Raw genomic sequence first — 21,949 nt, 5'->3', positions numbered from 1 at the left:
AAAACTTACCATTTGACAGTTTTTCAGCCATTCTCCCTGTGGGGGAGGGATCCATAAATTCCTGGTTAATCCTGTCCTGGCTGCTCTCTACTCCATTCTACCTATCTGCAGCTCCCACCCCTCCCCCCAATTACCTTCATTAATCAGCCCCCTCCTAGGGTGCCATCTTTAATCAAACTCTCTATTACCTAACTCACATTCATTTCATCCTGCAGCTGTTGTACCTTCCCTACCCCTCTGTTTGTTGTGCCAGCACAGCAAGTAAGTTGAGCAGTATCACATGTTTACTACAGCTAATTTGCATTACTGCCCTCGTATTACTGTTAGCTGCTGATTTATTTGGTTATTACTGTTAACTACTGAGTTATTTGATGGTGCTAAGCTGTAACTGCTGTTCAGAACTCCTATATGTTTTGAGAGCTAATTAATGTTCTAACTTACAAACTACTTTTTCTTTTTTATCTTGCTTTATGAAGGTAGAACTTTAATTGTTGAATATCTATCAGGCATCCTGCTAACTGTTTTGCAGAGGTTATTCATGTTCTGATTACATTTGTAAGCATTCCTATGGCATGCTACTGTACTTAGAAGACTTGCAGGCTGGACTTTGCTTTAAGGGTAAGTGAACGCAGTTCATGTTACTGTTAGTTCATACTGAATAGCATAACTCTAGAATTATTGTCCTAAAACAGTCATACTTTGATTTGTGCATTATATAATGTATGTATTCATTGCTGAATTATATAGCTGTTATCACTGGACTTAGAAGCTGTATGTTACTGCTGTTAGTCTGTGGGTTTACAGAGCTGGTACTGTATGCACTATAATCAATTTTAATTATAATGTATGCAATATAATTAATTTTACTCTCCAGCTCTATTCCTTGCATGCTGTCCACTTCACATTCTTGTAACCTGTGCACTAATTCTGCCTTATTTACCTTTATTTTTCAGTTTGCACAGGTTTCTTTCCTGCGTGACCCCCCCCCCCCCCACACACACACACACACACACACACACACACACACACACCTGGGATTAACTGCATAAAGCAATTTCTTCCATCTCCACTGAAGCTGGCTATCTTAAAGGGGCACTGGCTCGTTCCTGAAAAGGAATTTCTGCTTCGGTCCGAAGATGTAGTGCTGTCAATCACCGATTAATCTCCGCCCTTTTATTTACATCAGTCATGACGCTCTTGCACTTCCACCCACCCACTGTTAAATTAACAATAAAAAGGTATGCACAACTCATTTACAGTCTTGTTTTTCTTCCGTTTGGATTCAGTAACACATTGCTCCGGTTCCTAGCTTAACTGACCTACAGATTTAGCGTTGCTTCAGGTAAATCTTACTGGCTAAAGTTTTTTTATTTGTGCTTCTTCGTTGTTTTTACCATCTATCTACTTCCTTGCATTGCCATAGCTTCAAATTGGACTGTATACAAGATCGCGGCTTTATAGGTTAACAAATGCTGTTTATTCTGTGTTTGGATGTAGTGTGGTTTATACTGAAACAATAATAACAAAAAAGTTTGCTGGTATATAAGGTAGGCAGCTTATGTCAGTGGCAATAAATAACAGTTATTCAAGTCAATTTAGAAAGAGCGTTCGCTTAGTAGCTGCAAATAATGATTATGGTGTTAAAAAATCATCAGTACCTTTGTCAACGCATATGCATCCAAAATAATAGTTCTTATGTTGTACAATGTTCACTTTTTGCAATATACGAAGCCCTTCTCCAGTATGAAATAACGAATGAGTTAGTGTCAGCAAGTCCACCCAGAATAGTCTAGGTGAAAAAAACCTTTTGTTTTACAAAACAGCAATATATAATCCTTCGTTATGCAGAGCAGCAGAATATACTGTTCGTGAGGTGAATACCCTGAACAGAAATGGAACTTTGGCGTTTATGCGCTTGAGAAGGTGGATGCCTTATTGTCCGTTTACGTTATCCGTTTATTCGTGAGATGAATACCGAGAAGAGAAACGGAATTTTGGTGTTCATGACTTTGAACAGGTGGATGCTATACGTGAATCCTGTATATTCTGCTGCTCTGCATAACGAAGGATTATATATTGCTGTTTTGTAAAACGAAAGTTTTTTTTCACCTACACGATTGCTTTAATTTGCTAGCACTCTCTGAACCTCGGTCCAATCCAAAAAAGTAGTACTTATTGTACGAGCGAGTGACAGTCCCTCTTTGGGCACTTGTGCCCTGCAAAAAAAAAAAATTGTAGAAATGGCAACTGTCCCGAAATATTAGGGCAAAATAATTTCCTATATTTTATATAATAGTTGCATAAACAGTTATTCTGTATCGCAAACACGTACACGTTATAAGAAACAGAATACGCAACTAAAATGCTATAAGAATAAGCTTTTATTTAGGAAAAAGAAGTGAAGTTATGTCCTTTATAGTAGACCAGGAAGTCTTTTGGACGTGCAGCGCGGGATCCAAGTGCGAGGCAGGACAGAGAGTCTCACATCTGCTGCAAAACTTTGCAATGAACTTCATCATAGAATGTCTGCTTCTTTTCGGAACGATCTTGTTTTTGTTTATTTAGTAGTTTGTGCAATTGTTTCTGCCAAAGATGAGAGTCGCTTTAGGGGGAACTGGTCCTGATTACTGGGGCCGGGCATGGAATGGGCAAAGCAACAGCCCTACAGTTTGCAAGACATGGGACCACGTTTATCCTATGGAACGTCAACACGGTATAATCAAAGTCTGCCTTCTCAGAAGATTTTGAAATGACTTTGTTGCAATCTGGTAAAAATGCTATTTTGTGCAGAAATAATGTGCATAGATTCTTAGCAGAGATCTTTTCATTCCATCTGAATTATGCGTTTCATGTGTTATTTATTACCGTAACCCCTGTCCTTATATCGTTGCAGTGTTCTAGTTGGGAAATGTGCAAAGAGTGACTCCTTGAGTAATAGCTGTTTTTCACTACAACTGATCCATGCAGTTTTTTTCTCCATGTATATGGTTTGATCCACATACAGGGGAGCCTGTATGATTTTTTTGCAGCCTCCTCAACAGCCATTTCAGTGTCCCATTACTTGACTATTTCTCCACAGTTGTCATAAACAATGTTCAAAACTGTGTGCATACTGTTTTATGCTTTACTTCTACAATGAATGCAAATATTTGTATTTAATTTACAATAGTGACCAACTGTGCTATAGTTAAAAAATATTGTGTGTGACATTACATCAAAAACTTAGTTTAGATAGGCAAGTTCTAGACACTCTGTGGACCATTACAGTTTTGGATGTTTCCCTAGAAGGAGGCAAGGATGCTACTTTACTTGGCATGTGGTGGAAGTGTTTTTTTTTTTTTTTTTTAGGTGATGGATACTTAATGCTAACAGATGTATCTTTTGATAAATATTAAGTTCCAAGAACCATTTGTGCTGAAAAGGAATTGGAGGTGAAAGAGTATCATTTCTTTTATAGCTGCACTGATCATTCTGTAATGGTAGTGAGTCCAGAGAGCGACCTGTGCTAATATGTTGTAATATTTTTTTTTTTCCAAGTTCACATTTAAGGTGCTTGCAACCAAACAACATTAAGATAAAGAACAAATTTCGTTTTGTCATAGTGGGTAGTGTGCATAATAAGTAAAAGTAAAATACTGAGGTTGGCATAATAACTGTGAAAATCTGTAAGATGATGATAATGGTCAAGGTGTTCCAGATCCAAGTTGCAGTGTTTGATTCTCACATGGGGCAATAGGCTAGATTTTTTTTCCATTACTGTAGGTCTATTTTGATTGGAGGTAGCCTCCACTTATGTCTATCAACTTCCAAACTCAATTTGAGGTAACTAGCCAATATCCTACCACTGATGCTTTGATCATAGTTTTAGGATGATGCAAGCTTGCTCTGAGGCTGTCACTGGTCCAAGGACTGAACCGATAACCCATCTGTAATGAAAAGATAAACAGAGATGGGACGTTGTGGTAAGACAACTTATTTTGGTATTTGTTAGTACAAAATGCTGCACCCACATGTGGCCAGAATAGATTCCTTGTGAAAGTCGTATGAAGTAGTGTGCATATGTACTGTCTCAATTCTTTTTTGAGACCCATTGTTCCCTTTTTTTTCTATAACTATCTGGGTATCCTTCCACATTGCCTTTATTTCTGTAGTCAAATCCTGTTTTTTTGACAGTTTCTCTATATTTAAGACACTGGAATCACTGGGTATAGAAATTTAGGTGATAGTGTTTTTCTTTTCAATGAATATTTCTGTTTTTTTTACATTGGTCACAGTGGGTGATGCCATGTGATTATAAACTTCATCATTCTCCAACACTTTCTGGCTCATATTGTTGATTTACGCAGTAGTTCCCTGGATTATCCCTTGTTGAGTCGGATAACTGTAGATGGGCAACATTAAGTGGGCACAAAGCCTGAAGTCAGGCTATGAATAAACATCACACTTGTGTTCATAGGTTCATACTAGGCTATCTGCCTTAGGCCATTGATAAGCCTAGCCAGAGTGTGTGTTGCTTTCACCACCCCTTAGGATGACAATACTATACCCATTGGTTTGCTGTGCCTCTGTCCAGCAGTGACACAGAGATGATTCCTGGGGTAAACCTATGATCTCCCATCCACTCGTCAAGATTTCTCTTGAACAGAGTCAGTGAGGGGCTCTGCCTGACATGGACTGGGATTCTGTTCCATAGTGTAGGGAGTCTCTGGGTGATGAATCTGTCCCTCCAGCACGTCCTATTTATATCCGTGTTGAGGTTTAAATCTCTTGCTCTCGTGGCTCTGGTGGATTTGGATTTTTTCAGGTGGAGCATGTCCATTAATTCCAGGTTGGACATGGCCTTGTATGTCAGGCACAGATCACCTCTGAGCAGACGGTATGCGACTGAATAGAGCTGCAGTTTCTTCAGTCGGGCAGCGTATGACGTATGTTTGAGCCCCTTTATCCTTTTGGTGAGGAACTTTTGGGGTCTTTCCAACTGCTGCAGGTGTCGGGTAAGGTACATTCCGAATGGGGCGTTGTACTCAATCATTGGTCTGATAAGTGAAGAGTACAGGGGTACAATGACCTCTCGTGATCTGGATGTGAATCCCTTCATGATCAGGTGGGCAATGTAGAAGGTCTTCCTAACCACTTTGGCAATGTGAGTGTCAAAAGAGAGGTTACTGTCAACTTGGGTCCCCAGGTCCCTGATAACTTCTTCCGTGTTTAATGCATTACCATCTATGTGGTAATTAGGGTTTACCTTGTTTTTCCCAAAGGTTATGACTATACATTTTTTGGCATTTAGCTTAAGGCCATGGCTCTGGCACCAGTTATCCATTTCTATGAGACCTCTCTGGAGGATGTCTGTGTCTGATGGAGTGTCAATTATGGCACCCAGTTTGCAGTCATCTGCAAATTTGGTCAGCCACAATCCCCCTATGTTTGCCTGCACTTCAGAAAAATAAATGCCCAACAAGAGGGGGCCCAGGACTCAGCCTTGTGGGACACCGCTCGTGACCGGCTTAGAGTCTGACATGGCACCAGCAACTCTAACCCTGTGGCTTCTGTCCTTGAGCCAGTTTGCAACCCATCTTGTGACATACGGGTTTACATCTAAGCTGGTGAGCTTTTCTATGATGCCCGAGTGGGGTATTGTGTCGAACGCTTTTGCTAGGTCAAGGCAGGCTGTGTGAACTGCCTTACCCTCATCAATGGCCTTAGTGACTGTTTCGAAAAGATCGACCAAGTTCAAGAGGCAGGATCTGCCCTTGACAAAGCCAAATTGGGTAGGATCCAGTGTCTGTAGGTCCCCAATGTCTTTATTTATGAGTTCCGTTATGATCCTCTCCATTGCCTTGCAGACAAGGCTCATCCAGCTTATGGGGCGGTAATTTCCCGGGGCCATAGAAGCACCGCCTTTGTGGAGTGGGACCACAGTTGCCGTACGCCATTCTTTGGGTACGTATCCTGTAGTAAGGCTAAGATTAAACAGCAGCCTTATGTGTGGGTTTAGTTCCTCATTGAGTTCGTGTAGCACACAGCCGGGGACACCGTCCGGTCCCATTGATGCTGTGTTTTTTGCTTTAGAGAGAGCAGCTCTCACCTGGGCATCTGAGATGTTTGGGAGGCTACACTCTGCTGGGATAGATATTTCTCCTTTTGGGGGGGAGGGAGGGGAGAAATTTCCACTGAACCTGTCTGCCGGTATGTTGGCAATGTCTGTGGGTTCAGTGATTTTTGTATCATTTTGGACTAATTCTGAGCATAACTGGCAGTTTCCACCCAGGTTTCTAACATAGCTAAAGAAGGCCTTATGATTGTCTCTTGTGTCTGTAGCGATTTTTCTCTCTAAGTTGGCCTTGGATGATTTTATGAGTGATTGTAATTTTTTGATAGTATTGATCAGAGATGCCTTCCCTTTTAGGGATTTTGCTCTGTCATGTAGTAGCTTTCGCCTCTTCTTGTAGAGTTTGTTTATGGCTGGGGTGCCAGTTCATGTAGTACACAGCTGGGGATGTGCTCTGGTCCCATGGATGCTGTATTCTTAGCTTTGGAGAGTGCATTTTCTACCCGTGTGGCCGTGATTATCGCAAGTTTGCAATATTTTGGTATTGAGAGGTTCATAGGTTCATACTAGGCTATCTGCCCTAGGCCATTTATAAGCCTAGCCAGAGTGTGTGTGGCTTTCACCACCCCTTAGGATGACAATACTATACCCATTGGTTTGCTGTGCCTCTGTCCAGCAGTGACACAGAGATGATTCCCGGGGTAAACCTACGATCTCCCATCCACTCGTCAAGATTTCTCTTGAACAGAGTCAGTGAGGGGCTCTGCCTCACATGGACTGGGATTCTGTTCCATAGTGTAGGGAGTCTCTGGGTGATGAATCTGCCCCTCCAGCACGTCCTATTTATATCTGTGTTGAGTTTTAAGTCTCTTGCTCTCGTGGCTCTGGTGGATTTGGATTTTTTCAGGTGGAGCATGTCCATTAATTCCGGGTTGGACATGGCCTTGTATGTCAGGCACAGATCACCTCTGAGCAGACGGTATGCGACTGAATAGAGCTGCAGTTTCTTCAGTCGGGCAGCGTATGACGAATGTTTGAGCCCCTTTATCCTTTTGGTGAGGAACTTTTGGGGTCTTTCCAACTGCTGCAGGTGTCGGGTAAGGTACATTCCGAATGGGGCGTTGTACTCAATCATTGGTCTGATAAGTGAAGAGTACAGGGGTACAATGACCTCTCGTGATCTGGATGTGAATCCCTTCATGATCAGGTGGGCAATGTAGAAGGTCTTCCTAACCACTTTAGCAATGTGAGTGTCAAAAGAGAGGTTACTGTCAACTTGGGTCCCCAGGTCCCTGATAACTTCTTCCGTGTTTAATGCATTACCACCTATGTGGTAATTAGGGTTTACCTTGTTTTTCCCAAAGGTTATGACTATACATTTTTTGGCATTTAGCTTAAGGCCATGGCTCTGGCACCAGTTATCCATTTCTATGAGACCTCTCTGGAGGATGTCTGTGTCTGATGGAGTGTCAATTATGGCACCCAGTTTGCAGTCATCTGGAAATTTGGTCAGCCACAATCCCCCTATGTTTGCCTGCACTTCAGAAAAATAAATGCCCAACAAGAGGGGGCCCAGGACTCAGCCCTGTGGGACACCGCTCGTGACCGGCTTAGAGTCTGACATGGCACCAGCAACTCTAACCCTGTGCCTTCTGTCCTTGAGCCAGTTTGCAACCCATCTTGTGACATACGGGTTTACATCTAAGCTGGTGAGTTTTTCTATGATGCCCAAGTGGGGTATTGTGTCGAACTCTTTTGCTAGGTCAAGGTAGGCTGTGTGAACTGCCTTACCCTCATCAATGGCCTTAGTGACTGTTTCGAAAAGATTGACCAAGTTCAAGAGGCAGGATCTGCCCTTGACAAAGCCAAATTGGGTAGGATCCAGTGTCTGTAGGTCCCCAATGTCTTTATTTATGAGTTCCATTATGATCCTCTCCATTGCCTTGCAGACCAGGCTCATCCAGCTTATGGGGCGGTAATTTCCAGGGGCCATAGAAGCACCGCCTTTGTGGAGTGGGACCACAGTTGCCGTACGCCATTCTTTGGGTACGTATCCGGTAGTAAGGCTAAGATTAAACAGCAGCCTTATGTGTGGGTTTAGTTCCTCATTGAGTTCGTGTAGCACACAGCCGGGGGACACCGTCCTGTCCCATTGATGCTGTGTTTTTGCTTTACAGAGAGCAGCTCTCACCTGGGCATCTGAGATGTTTGGGAGGCTACACTCTGCTGGGATAGATATTTCTCCTTTTGGGGGGGAGGGAGGGGAGAAATTTCCACTGAACCTGTCTGCCGGTATGTTGGCAATGTCTGTGGGTTCAGTGATTTTTGTATCATTTTGGTCTAATTCTGAGCATATCTGGCAGTTTCCACCCAGGTTTCTAACATAGCTAAAGAAGGCCTAATGATTGTCTCTTGTGTCTGTAGCGATTTTTCTCTCAAAGTTGGCCTTGGATGATTTTATGAGTGATTGTAGTTTTTTGCTAGTATTGATCAGAGATGCCTTCCCTTTTAGGGATTTTGCTCTGTCATGTAGTAGCTTTCGCCTCTTGTTGTAGAGTTTGTTTATGGCTGTGGTCCACCAGACCGGTCGCCTGCCTTTGGTGGAAAGGGTCTTCATTTTATTAGGGATTGCTTGATCCATACATTCCTGGAGGTGCTCGTAGAAGGCATTTGTAAGGGTTTCAGCAGCGTGGGTTGTGGTTTCCACTGGCTCGGGGGGCCTTGAAGGATACCACTCCAGTCTTACGTGTGAAGTTTGCTTTTGAGAAGTTCTTCACTGTGGTCTTTTTTGCTGGGGTTGGGGGCGGTTTGTGGATCTCCAGTGAGATTAATTTATGGTCTGATCTCACCAATGAGGTATATACTTCCGGTGTGGAGCATTTTGTCCCCATGTTTGTGATGATCAGGTCTAGTATATTTTCTCCTCTTGTGGGAATGGTGACTAGTTGTTCCATAGCATTTGAGTTTATGAACTCCAGTAACCTTTGGGCTAGAGTGTTGGGGCTTGAGTAATGTTCCCAGTCTATGTTTGGGTAGTTGAAGTCACCCAATATGATGGTGTTTTGAGAGACATTCATACTCTCCACTGTCTTGAGGAAGGGTGTGTGGGTTTCCTGAGTTTGAGAGGGTGGTCTGTAGCATGCTACAAACTGTAGGGCAGTTTTACCTATGGTTAATTGCACCTGGATCGTCTCAGATGTTTCGTGCGTTGCCACTAACCTGGAGGTGTGGGTATCCTTTATGAATATGGATACTCCACCTCATTTTGTGCTTCGGTCCGGATTTTGGGGCCGGAACGCATGACATGAGGTATAACCTGATAGTGCTGGGGTGCTCTCAGGAGCCTTGAACCAGGTTTCAGTCACAGCACAGACATCGATGTTCTCCATACTGAGGAGGGCTTTGAGGGCGTGCATCTTGAGGTTTAGACTTCTGGCATTGAGCAGTATTACCCTTAGTTTTTTTCCATTTTTGTTTTCTAGGGCGGTAGGTTTATCATTTGAGCCTTGCCTAAAAAAGGCACTATGGGGGTGGCAAGAGCCTTTGCCAATATCCGGAAGCCCAGGGGTGACAGGTGCTAGCCGTCCCTTGCGAAGCAGCGTGGCTTGTCAAGCATGTCATCCCAGGCAGACAGACATTGGATCCCCTTAGAATGACACCATTAATTAAGCCAATTATTAAAGCTGATCATTTTGTCTCTGTATTGTGGCATCATTCTTGGTGAGGGTAGGGTACTGCTCAGGGTCAGGGTCATACCGGCCTTGGCTACATAATCTGAGAGCTCCTCTATGTCTCTTTTCATGTAGTCCAGGGAGGTACGTCTCAGGTCGTTCACACCGGCATGGACAATGACTGAGTCATACTTGTACTTGCTGTGGAGTGACCTGAGTGCTTGTGTTATGTGGCGTATTCTAGCGCCCGACAGGCAGCTTACTGTCATCTTTTCCTTGTTCAGTCTGGTGAGTGGGACGTCAGTGTGTCTGACTATGGAGTCACCTATAAAAAGTGTGCTTGGCATTGTGTTTGGCCTTAAGGGCTGTGACTGTTTAGCACACTGACTTTGAGAACTATGTGTTGCATGTCTTCTGTCTTGAGGTGGCAGTTGCTTTTGTGTCTGTTTTGGAGGCCTGTGTAGTTTGGGTAGTTTTTTGATCAGTGCCTCCGAGTATGTCTTTGTGTGTTTATGTGTTTGTTTTGCAGTTGTGATAGTTCTATGTGAAACTGTGTTTGTGGTGTGCATGGTTTCCTGCTCCTCCTGTCCGGTCTTGCCAGTCCTGAGTTGAGAGAGCTCAGCCTCCAGTTTGACTATATAGTTGCATCTCTCACATGTATTTGTGTTTTGTGGGAGAAGGAGTGGGTTGTCTGTGTACATGATGCAATTGTAAGATTGCCTCAAGATGCCCAGATTCACCAGCTGAACAGGACAGTCCCTTTAGGGTGTTGAGAGGTTGAAGTTGGCACTAAATCTGCCAGGATATTGGCAATATCCTTGTGATCAGTATATTTATGTAACTCAAAGCAGATCTGAGCCTTGCCATTTAGATTCTTGACATAACTATAGAATGCCTTGTGTTTGGAATAATTGTGAATTTTATTTTCGTAACTAGCTTTTGATGAATTCGAGGCTGGTGATGGTTTTTTTAGGCATCCAGGCATTTTCGGCTTTCTAACAGCTTTTTCCTTCTTTTGTATAGTTTTATAGCAGGGGCCACCACATTGGCTTGCTTTTTTTTTTTTCGGAAGAGCATTCCGGTTCTATTTGTGATGCTTCCACTTGTGCACTACTGGATGTGCATGTACAGTGCCTTAGTGTAGGATTCTGCAGTCAAACCTCCATCTTGTCTGCATGGGTGTTGTGAAGTTCGATAGTTGTCACAATGTGTACGACAGTGTGTTGGCAATTGCTGCTGGGTCAGTATGCGAGCTGCCATTGTGCCTTTTCTCACAACACAATGGCATTCACATGCACCTTCTACATATCCAATTGTTTTTTATTGATTTTAGTGATGGCTGGAATTCATGCGTCTGCTGGCTTTGTTTCAATCGGGTTTCTCAACTTTGAGAAGAGAATTTTAGCACTCGGTGGTCTACGCAGCAACAAATTTTCTCACTTTGGCTATACATGCAAAACTTCTGTCAAAATATACAGAAAAAGAAAAGCAAAGTAAAATACTTGTCTGACTATATCAAATGGAACGAATCAAATGGTGCAGCTAACCTAGGCTATGTGTCTATGGCTGTGTAACATTTTGGGACAGATGCTATATGGAATGGTGAAAGCATAGTGGCTAAAATTGTAAGTATGCCGCCATATAAAAGTAGCTGTTTTGTCAATGAGATGTCTGAGACATAACTTCTATTTCCCCTGTTGTGGGATACAGGCTTAATTACAGATACCTTCTGAATTGAAAGATAAAACCGAGTATGAGAGAAGTATGGAAGAGGGAATCAATGATAAATACAGCCAGCTTTCCAGTGCGACAGCTTCGAAGAATATATCTTTATGTAATCCTGTTTCAGTTGAAAGCAATCCCTGTGGTTTCTGAGTGAGGAATGCTTTCAGGTGCCGACAGTCTGCGTGACAATGTGAATTAATCTGGTATGAGTCCTAGGTGGGCCTTACCAACTCTCATTATCATAAATTCAGTAGATGATTGTATTCCAAAGTACTTAAACAGATTAAATAGGCAGACATTTAACTGTTCTGCATACCACTGGTGCCGTCACCACAGGAGGTAGGTGTTTTTCTACTGTGAGCATCTCTGACAATGCAATCAACAACAATGCCACTTCATATGTTTCGTATCCGAATGCAACTGACAAACTGCTGTGTATGTGAACACTAATCTCTAGTGGTCAGGTTAGAAAGGTATATTAACATTGACACATGTCGATTCCTCTGCAGTTCTCCAAAGTGCTAGTTTCTGACTGTCAACCATGTGCACCAACAACTTCAAGACTAATGGGAAGCGCAAGTCAGTAACCCTTTCGGCTCAGAAACGATTGAAGAAAGATCTGGATGCGAAGCGTGGACGAACGCGTATTGCCATTGGCAGTCAGTTTGATCGCTGGCTGGCTCTTAAGCTGCATCTGCAAGTAAAATCACATGAGGAAGTGGCTGTGTTCCTGCTGGATATGTAAGGCTGCTGGACCGATTCAACATCGGCAGTATTACTTATCTCACATGACTTATTGAACTGTTTAGCTTTACTGTGTTAATGTTTGCTAGTGTCTCGAGACATTGTTATGAAGACAACTTGTCACATGTGGTCCTATAACTTGTTAATAAGCAGGCTCTACTCACTATCATAGTAAACCCATGGCCTTATTGTGATGGTGATTAGTTTCAGTATAAAACAGTTATGTCCATCAAATTGACTACAGATGTTTCAGCTGTAGTTTAATCAGTTGCATAAAGTACAGGGAAGTACTGCAATGTATGCAAATATCTACCTTTGATATAATGGACCATCACCAATTGAGTCCAGTCATTCCTCAAATCACATGTCTGTGATTGCAGTTATGCATTGGATCATGACATTTTCACTTATTTTAGTTTCATTTGAATGGGTTATTCGTGTGCTTGTTCACATCTGGTATTTCACTGCTGCACACTACCATTACTTGCGATCAGGTGTTGGACCATTTGCAACTGAACTGAGCCTGCATTAACACACCTGTATTAATATCCTGATTACACTGCAGAGTCCGAATTTGTCCATGTGAATAACAAAGTTATTATGATGACTTTCATCAAACCTCCATATACCCTCCATATACATCACACACAAGCCAAGAGTACATTTCAGCTATATGACCACATCTGGCAGTCTGCCATCAGACAATTCTCATTCAGTCATTCCAGCAAAGTTATCAGCCAGAAGCTTTCCCTGTGTTACAGGACCAAAATGTGTACAAGAAGTTAGACCAAACATCTCTCAATATTTTGTACTCACAACAGGGTACAGAGAGTGTGTTCTCTGGCAGTAGTGCACTTGTTGTTGCTGCACTCTTCTCAGCCAAGTTCTCATAGTTTCAAAAGGACTACACCATTTGCACACACAAGATCTTGGACTTGTCACTACATTGCTCCTCTCAAACAATTGGGTTAGGCACCATGTACCACATAGTTTTGACAAACGAAGACAGCACAAAGTATGCCCTAATGCATGATTCTACTGAATTATACTTGCATGGAAAAGAGTATAGAAGTGATGTCAAGTCGAGTCAATCGATTTATATGATGGCACGCTATCAACTAACTTATTGCAGGTATGACAAACAATGTTACCAGTCAGCCAAGGATCCAGTCCAGTCCTCATTGCCTGCTCTTCAGTCAACACCAATATCGACCAAGGCTAATACATCTACTACATTGACAGCTCCAAGTATTTTTGGTGACAGCAGCAGGTAAACTTCCTGGACCACTACTCACATGTCCAGTAGTGTGCTAGCTTATACAGTTTTCTGTGTCCATGATGGTGCCAGGTCAGCCTAGCGAATGCCTTGCTGCTTATCTTTTCATTTTGCAGGCACACATTAGAGAGTGAGGATGACAACATCTCCGATGTAGTTCCACTGGAAGACACTGTATCCAGCAGTGAAGTGATCCATCCTGATGGATATGAGCTCCATTCCAGCACACCACTGGCACACACAGCGACAACATCAACCAGGTTAGTAATTTGCATTACCGTTGTCAATGCCATCATCTAAATAAGTATGCAATAATGTACTGAATACAATTCTTTTCTTTGGCATGTAGCACCCTAGATTTCCTCATTCATCGACGAACTACTCACCCAGAGGGACACACAACAACTGTACATGCATCGACAGTCGATAATTCGCTTCAAAGGTATAATATCAACTGATGGTGTATCATTTATGGACGTTTCTTTCTAACTTTGCATTGACCTAATTGTCTGTCACTTTGTCTCTCCATTTCTGTTCTGACGTTTCACAATGTCCTCTGTCATCGCTTGCGATCAGCTCATTAAGAAACTGTTTGGATCCTGAAGCCAACTTACAAGATCAACAAAGTGATATGGAATTTGTCATGGACTGCACAGTACCAGAGTCAAGTACAGGAAAAGGGTCCGATATCACATTACCACTGTATGAATATAGTGCAGAATCACTTTCTAATGAAATTATGCTTCTAGTCTACAAGAAAAATCTCCTTGAGCTAGCACACAAGTGCACGTTACACAGCTGTGATGTATGTCGCGAAAGTGTCTCACTCTCTTACAAAATGAAAGGATCAGCCATCATGCTATCCTGGGTTGGTACTACAAGCCTACCATATCTGACATTGTCTGTTGTAGTAGTATACAGTAACTTACCACAATGACTTGTTTTTTTTCTTTCTATCAGGTCTGCTGCAATGGTCATCTAGCTTTTCAGTGGTCAAGTCAGCCAACAGTACGGCAGGGTCTTAATGTAGGGGACCTTATGTTGGCAGCAGCAGTTTTCCTGACAGGAAACAATTATGGAAAGATTGCAATGCTGGCAAAATGTCTTCATTTGCCATTGCTCAATGAAACTACTTATTACCGTTTACAGCGAAGGTATGTGGTCCCAGTTGTACATGACTACTGGAATGACATGGTTGAACAGATGTTGTCTGCTCGTGAACAAATGAATGTGACTATTTTGGGTGAGTTCAGCTCTAATTTCTTTTGTATGTGCAATGTATTTCTGCTACCTTTTGTAATTCCAGACTAATATGAACTGCTGTCAATGTTACTAGGTGATGGACGAATGGATAGTCCAGGCCACTGTGCACAGTACTGCACATATACATGCATGGATGAGAACACCAAAGAGATTTTGCTAGTGCATGTGGTGGACAAGAGACAGACTGGCCTGAGTTCGCCAAAAATGGAGAAATTAGCCTTTGAAAAGTGCATGGCCATTCTTCAAGAACACCATGTCAACATAGAAGAGGTGGTGACTGATGCACATCCGCAGATTGCCAAATTGATGAGTAAGACTTCTGTCTGTATGATCTCCTGTATGATCCCCTGTACGTGCATTAATTGACAACACCATGTTCACCACATTTACTTTCTTCACAGGGACCAGCTATGCATCAATCATGCACTCATTCGATATGTGGCATGGAGCGAAGAATCTGTGCAAAAGAATTAACAAGGTACAGTTAATTACTGACTACTGATGTTTGCAGGTTTAGTTCCCATATTTCTATACACACGTTTGTTTCACACACAGGAGTGCAAAATGCTGGCCAGTCCAGCTCTGTGCTAGCAATATCTGTGTGTGCATAGAAAATGTGTCATCGTATTACTGCAAGCTGGTTACTTATTTTTTATGGGTGAGTGGATGCCAGCATAAATGACTTCCTATATTAAGGTTTCGGGGAAATGTTTTACCTTTGTGTGAATGCATATTAGTACTTGATTATAATAAATCAATTTAAACTTTAATTTTCAGTACCTTACCTTTTCCTTGTATCCTCATGTTTGGTTATTTGACAGTGCATAAACACATGCTAATTAGACATAAAATCATGCAGAAGAAAGATGCAAATTATGATATCACGACAAGGTTTAGTAGAGTTTGAAAGTTTATATTTTTTTATCAACTTACAGGCGGGTCAACAGCGTGTCTACAGAATTCTGTGCCAGTGGACCAAGCAAATAGTCAATCACTTCTGGTATTGTTGTCAGCACTTTCACGATATGGAACAATTCATGGTGTGTAAATGCATATTAATTAGAAAAAGTATTTCATTTACTATTAGCAACCACCACAGTTTATTCTTTCTTTTTCCACAGGTGCATTGGAGTGGTGTCTTATACCATGTTGTAAATCAACATGAGTGGGTAATGGGAACAACTGGCGATCAACCGATGGCCCACTGTGAGCATGAGTCTCTGGGGTCAGACCGTACAGCTCCATGGTTGGAGCCTGAATGCCCCGCGCATCAAAAGTTAAGGGAGATTATTCTGGATCCCAAATTTGTAGAAAAATTAAAGCATTACTTCAGCTACAGGTAGCCATTTGGTTTAGGCATGTAAACTATTACACTAGCATGGATGTTGACATTAATACTTATAACATGTTTCTTTTTTCCTTTGTGCAGAACAACAGCGGATTTGGAACAGTTCCACCAACTTATACTAAAGTATGCATCTAAACGACAGGCATATACTTTTCCAGCTTATCGTGCTCGTAATTTTTTAGCTGCCATAGACCACAACAAGCACCTTCATCGCCCCTACCAGCGTAACAAGCATGGAAGAATTGTGTAAGAACAGACTCAGTCACCATTTGGTGAACCATACTCATAGCAGTGCTTTTGTGAAAATGTGCTACACTCTTCACCGGTGGGAAGAAGTTGCAACATATTAGTTTGGGGCCAGGATGTCAGTAGGCAAAAGCTTGTTTTTCAGGTACTCTGACTCAAAAACTGACTTGTATGTAATAACAGTTAGTCTAGTGGTGATTCATCCCTCATTTTACTAGAATATGTGCTATTCAAATCATTACCCTGAGAGAGTGTGTTATTTCAATATCTTGTTTGTAATTGCAGGTATCGAAGAAAGTATAACAAGAAAAGTGAGAGATGGACAGTCGTGCGTAAAAAAGTGGAGAAAGAGTACAGATACTTAGTAACACTGAAGAAACTGATTTTGCACCGCCGAATGACCGACACGGGTAGACTTCAAGGACCAGCCAGACTTGCGCATGATGATCCAAGAAACATACAGGCCACAATTGCTCCCTATTCACCGCCAAGTACAAGCCAGCTGGTAGCTGAGCACTCCTCCAGATTTCTACAGCAGTCACAAAATTTGGAAGAGACCATAGCCTCCGTTTAGGTGCCAGCAAAGCAGATAAACACCACATCGATCCTCTGGTGCATGTAGGCACTGGATTTTCAACCAGTCAAAAGTTATGTATATCTTATTTTCTCCAAATTGGTCAGTCATTGTAGTCAATTTATTATTGCATGAATCTTCATAAGTCTGTTTCTTCACACTCATTTAGTCAATCCTCACTTGTGACATGCACCATTTGCTATCTTCATGACAGTGGCAGTCTACTGCAAGTTAACATTTATAACCTTTTTCCATCATCTATTGTCATGTATCACATCACTAAGCCACATAATTTGCATAACTTTACTTCCTTTTTGATTTGACTTTCTGTATTTGTTTGGAAGAAACAGAGCATCTACTACCAGCCTATTAACCTCTCGTACAACTGTTGAGATTATGGTCCTTAGTACATCGACTATTTGTTTTTTTACTCAGCATATTTGGTGTAGAAAGAGTGTTTCTCAGTTTTCATAATATTTTACCCTTGATATAACCTTTTATTTTGTTTTAAGCAAGGATCAGCAGACTCCACATGGTATACTGGCTTGTAGGTATTAGTAGTGTTACAGCAAGATTCTGGATCTTAATGCAGCCCGTGACACCCTCTTATAACCATGTGTCTGTGCAGGTAAGGTGTGGATCTAGGTGCAATCAGTCAGAATAGTTGCAGAGACATGTCATGGGCAACTTGCCATGATACATTGCTAAAACTGTGTTATGTTTCCTGGTGGTGATTACTTTATATGATTCGAGTTGGTTTCACAGCCGGATAAGTTGTGTTTGAATACTGTTGTCACATTGTTTATCCATCTGGGAATGCATATTGATGCCATTACTTTAAAGCTGTCACATGTGTTGTATGCGTATGCCAAACTACACCTGTAATGCTGACACTTTGTTGTGGTCAATACTCTGCCATGCTTTATTCATAATTATCTTCTTGATATTTAGAATGCTATTGCATTTTCGTTGCACAGTGAATGCACTCTCATTTGGGTCAAGGGTGCTACTTTGTCAGAGTACTCGCTTACAGTAATCTCACAGGAGACTAATTAAATTTATATTTTGGCATTAAAATCTGCTGCTATACTTTCTTCAAACCGGGGTAACAAGAGTGCATGAATGAGTTAAACTGAAATTCAATTAAATACTCCTGTTGAAATGCAACAGACATTAACACACTCCTTGTGAGGTAACTGGTTGTTCCATTAAAAGCAACTGGTACACTTGCAGTACAGCAATAGTAAAAGTTAGCATCTTTGTTCATGTTTGCCTTAATCACACTGTAATGGAGTTACACTTTGTCATAATGTATGCCTGGTTACTGCAGTTTGGTTGAAGACTGAGTCTGGTATGTCTGAAGATTAACAGATTAATAGGCTTGTCCATTGAAAGTCTGGTTATCCAGTCAACCAGTGTACAGAGGGTTTAATGTTACAAGTAGTGCTGTGCTATTAACATGTAGTACTATGTTTCTCACCCATTTTATATTTTTTTAGTCTACTGTCATGGAAAATAGGAACGGTATGAACGCACAGTCTCGGACACAGGCCACTCGTGGGGATACACTGCAAAGACGAAGACCTAGAAATTCACGTCGTCGAAGACTTCTTGACACCGAAACTCAAACAATGAGTAGTGACAGACATCAATTGGCTGCTGTCATGAACCTCGAGGGAGACGCAGATTCCCTCAGTTTACAGGTAAAAATGGAACAAAAGACATTTACATTAGATTATAGTATAACTGGTTACTGTTGCATAAAAGCTGCCTATGGCAGTGGTCAGTCATATCAAGTCGACCCTCAGTCACATCCATTAATAAATAATACCAAACTGAGGAAAGTTTTATTTGAAGCACAACAATTTGTCCTTGCCTGCAATGCAAAAAATTGGGTGCCAGGGTGCTTCTTTCCCGACATTCTAATGTAGTTGGTCTGTGTTTGGCTCTGTTAGATTTTTCTTATGACATGCTGTTGAGTCTGACATGCATTCACTGCATCATAAGACCTGAGCCAACTTATTCATTGCCGTCAATTACACATGTTTTTATGCATGTTATGTACTTTGCTAAGTTTTGTCACTAAGATAATGTAAAAGCATTTGTGTGGTGGGTTAATCTTGGATCAAAATATTGCATGTCAGCGTCTGCTCCTATCAGTTTAATAATCGAAACAAAATATGGTGTGAGTACTGACCAACATTCACTTAACCGATTTTCAATTTATCGATTACTGTTTATTTACAGACCATTGTTGACAGTCTTTCGCAAGACCAAATGCGTCATCTTTTCACTTTGATAGCAGAAAGGACTCCATCAATGCTACGGGAGATTTTGGTGGAGCAACACATGTTCAATGTTGAAAATACACAGCGGCCAGTACAAATCCCTCCCCCATGGTGTGTGTGCCGCTGCTGCAGAGACATGCCCACTTCGATTGAACGAGTCTGCTGTGGGAATGGACCAAATCACTGTTTGTCACATATTTCTGTAAGTAAGTTTACAATACAACTTTGTGGTAGAAATAACAAGATTCAAACAAAGTTTGATTACGGTATGTTACAGCAGGAATGGGATATTTCATACACCATGCATACAGACTCCAAGATTTAATCAACAGGGTGTTACTCACACTGGGCAGAACTAACCTAGCTCTATGAAACAGCATCTTCAATACTGCATCAGTTACCTTGTGCATTTCCACATGCACTATGGCAGTTTTAAATGAGTTGTGTAACTTGGTTTCTGGCAATCTTTTGCACCTTTTTGACAATTAACTGTCTGTCAATCTTTTTGTACCTTTGGTCTTAACTGTACTGAGACATTATGTAAACAAGGTTTTTCTATTTGTGTTTCAGGATATGAACGTGGTGGTACTTCATCAGACTGTACTTGCTGTCGCTGACACATATAGAAGAGCTATTTTTGGTATACCGGTGGACGCAGATGAAAACCGTCGTTGTCGGCACTCTGCATATAGACAATTTACTGTGTGGCGCTATGGAAGACTCGGAAGCAGAGTGCGACGAGTGATACCAAGTTGTTGTGTCTGGCGCATTCGTGAACGTTACCCAGATGCATTAGGACAGTATACAGGATTTGTGCCCCATAGGAGAAATGTGTTTGATTAATAAAATCCATGGGATGTACATTTTTTTTCACGTGTATGATGCAAAATGTGGTTGCTTAATAAATGTCATACACATCCCAAAATTTGTGTATTTCAGTGTTATTTACATGCACCAGCAGGGAGTATCTCTCAAATGGCAACTGTATAATGAAGCTTGTGACTGCTCTGATTGTACTGTTTGAAAGAAAATTCATAATGTACTGATGAGACGGTGATTAATCTTTCCACAACCGATGTCCTATCAAAGCTACTGACATTGAACTGTCTGAAGGCAACAACTGCTGTTATTTTGTGATCATACTGACAGTGGTGTAGACGTAGGACACAGTTATGCAAATAGTGCAGTGTAGCCATTTATCTCTACACATTTGAAAATGTTAGGGACATCAATTGACAAGTCTTGGCACATAACACATTTCTTACTAGTGCTTCACCTACAGCTGATCTCCATACACGTGATAAAGAATTGAAGAATAAGTGCTATCCTCTTAATTTGTCAGTTAGCATAGTACACTGCACTTCTACAATTGTAAGCCATACAAATAAAACTGGTAATTAAGGCTGTGCAGCTCAACCACATGGCGAGGTAGTACACTGTCATCAACTGCATCTCCTTTGATGCATATTGTACTCCAGTAAGACTGCATCAGTCTAGCTAGGGTGTTTGTTAAAAGTGGTGACAACCTTACCGATTCACTAGGTTGAAAATGCAAGTGTACATTTGTGTGCGTCTATCTATTCAGTGTGCATATCTTTTATTAACATTTTTTGACCAGGGTAGTCCAGCTGGATATATGTCCATTTTCAGTAAAGGCCCAGGGAGTAAAGCTCCACATCAAAATGTTTATAAAGACCATGTTTTTTACCAATACACTGGTACATTACTAAGCTTGTGCAAACATTACATTTAATACTTAGCATTCCATTATGTAAAATCCTACTGCTAACAGTTTTGGATATTTTGTAATATGTCTAAAGTGACACCACAAGTGTTACAAAAATGCTTTTAACAGCAATGGATATTTATACTAAAAATGTAAAAGGACACTCATATTCTTTAAAGTCTCGCCTCAAGTTAGACTAAAAGATGGGTATGGATAATCTTTCAAAATATGTACAGTCCATTAGTCTACTGTATAGTCACCATTACTTTATTATAAATGGAGAAGACATAAAATTATTCTCGTAAAGAGAGGTTTCTAGTGGATGGTTTTTTACTTATTCTGGGTTTATACAGGGGCATAACCAGTGTAATTGAAGGTTAGTTTTTTGTTGCTTTTAAATCGGTTAGCTGAGGCCGGATGAGGTTTGCTCATTAGGGATGGTTTTCCACGATTTAACCACTGTATTAGCAACAATGCGTCACCAGCTGAATTATTGACTTTGGCTATTTGTACTAGTAGTTAGATGAAAAGTGTTTTTAGATTTATAGGTGTTGACTAGGGTATTGAGTATTGGTGTATTTGTCAGATGATACAGTATCTTATGGACTGTTAGTTGATAAAAAAAAACTGTTACATGTCAGGTATAACCACCATAGTACATTCAGATTCATACAATGATGGGTCTTATAGGAGGATGCAGCTGCAAATCTGGAGGTAGACATTTTACTCAGGTTCTCCTGATTTCATTTAGTATAGATAGGCGAGGCATATACTCAGCATGGAGATGAGGTGTGTACGGGCTGTATCACTCTTGGCTAGCGGAGTCCCAAATGTTTTGATGCTGTATTGTGAACTAAATTTTTGTTTAATTCAAACAGGGTCATAGGTAGGTACATACGGTATCTGCCCAAAGCCATTGATAGGCCATGCCATAATGTGTTGGGTTTCGCTGCCCCCTGTCATTATTTGAATGCTTATGTTCAGCTGAGCCACTGAACTAATATCTGGCATAAACGGTTGCCATCCACTCGTCTGG

The 21,949-nt window shown here is 41.3% G+C and overlaps 1 protein-coding gene across 4 annotated transcripts; it reads left to right on the top strand.

Annotated features, from left to right (window-relative positions):
* Positions 1 to 1,280: 1,280 nt before the first annotated feature.
* LOC122794653 (P2X purinoceptor 7-like) lies at positions 1,281 to 20,103 on the top strand. 4 transcript variants are annotated; one of them, XM_044063267.1, is made up of 6 exons: positions 14,539 to 15,771; positions 15,853 to 16,070; positions 16,161 to 16,325; positions 16,611 to 18,602; positions 19,147 to 19,389; positions 19,758 to 19,874. In XM_044063267.1, exons 1-4 carry the CDS (start codon positions 15,598 to 15,600, stop codon positions 16,897 to 16,899), a joined length of 846 nt encoding a protein of 281 aa, XP_043919202.1. In that variant the 5' UTR covers positions 14,539 to 15,597; the 3' UTR covers positions 16,900 to 18,602; positions 19,147 to 19,389; positions 19,758 to 19,874. The 4 variants fall into 4 exon arrangements, with proteins under 4 accessions (XP_043919203.1, XP_043919202.1, XP_043919200.1 ...); XM_044063265.1 differs by having other exon boundaries at positions 14,543 to 15,041; positions 15,133 to 16,070; XM_044063264.1 differs by having other exon boundaries at positions 14,543 to 16,070.
* The last annotated feature ends 1,846 nt before the right edge of the window (positions 20,104 to 21,949 follow it).

Source organism: Protopterus annectens, chromosome 2.part1 (assembly GCF_019279795.1).
Source record: "Protopterus annectens isolate FY-2018-M chromosome 2.part1, PAN1.0, whole genome shotgun sequence".
NCBI classification, from domain to species: Eukaryota; Metazoa; Chordata; order Ceratodontiformes; family Protopteridae; genus Protopterus; species Protopterus annectens.
The sequence above is the reverse complement of the archived record's forward strand: the minus strand, read 5'-3'. Positions and strand labels throughout refer to the sequence as shown.

Bases quoted from the DNA above. Each gene is read 5' to 3' on its own strand.
- LOC122794653 (XM_044063265.1), top strand. From the start codon at position 15,598: ATGCAAATTATGATATCACGACAAGGTTTAGTAGAGTTTGAAAGTTTA. The intron at 16,071-16,160 runs GTAGCCATTTGG...TCCTTTGTGCAG, and splicing joins AAGCATTACTTCAGCTACAG to AACAACAGCGGATTTGGAAC. The intron at 16,326-16,610 runs GTAAGAACAGAC...TTGTAATTGCAG, and splicing joins AACAAGCATGGAAGAATTGT to GTATCGAAGAAAGTATAACA.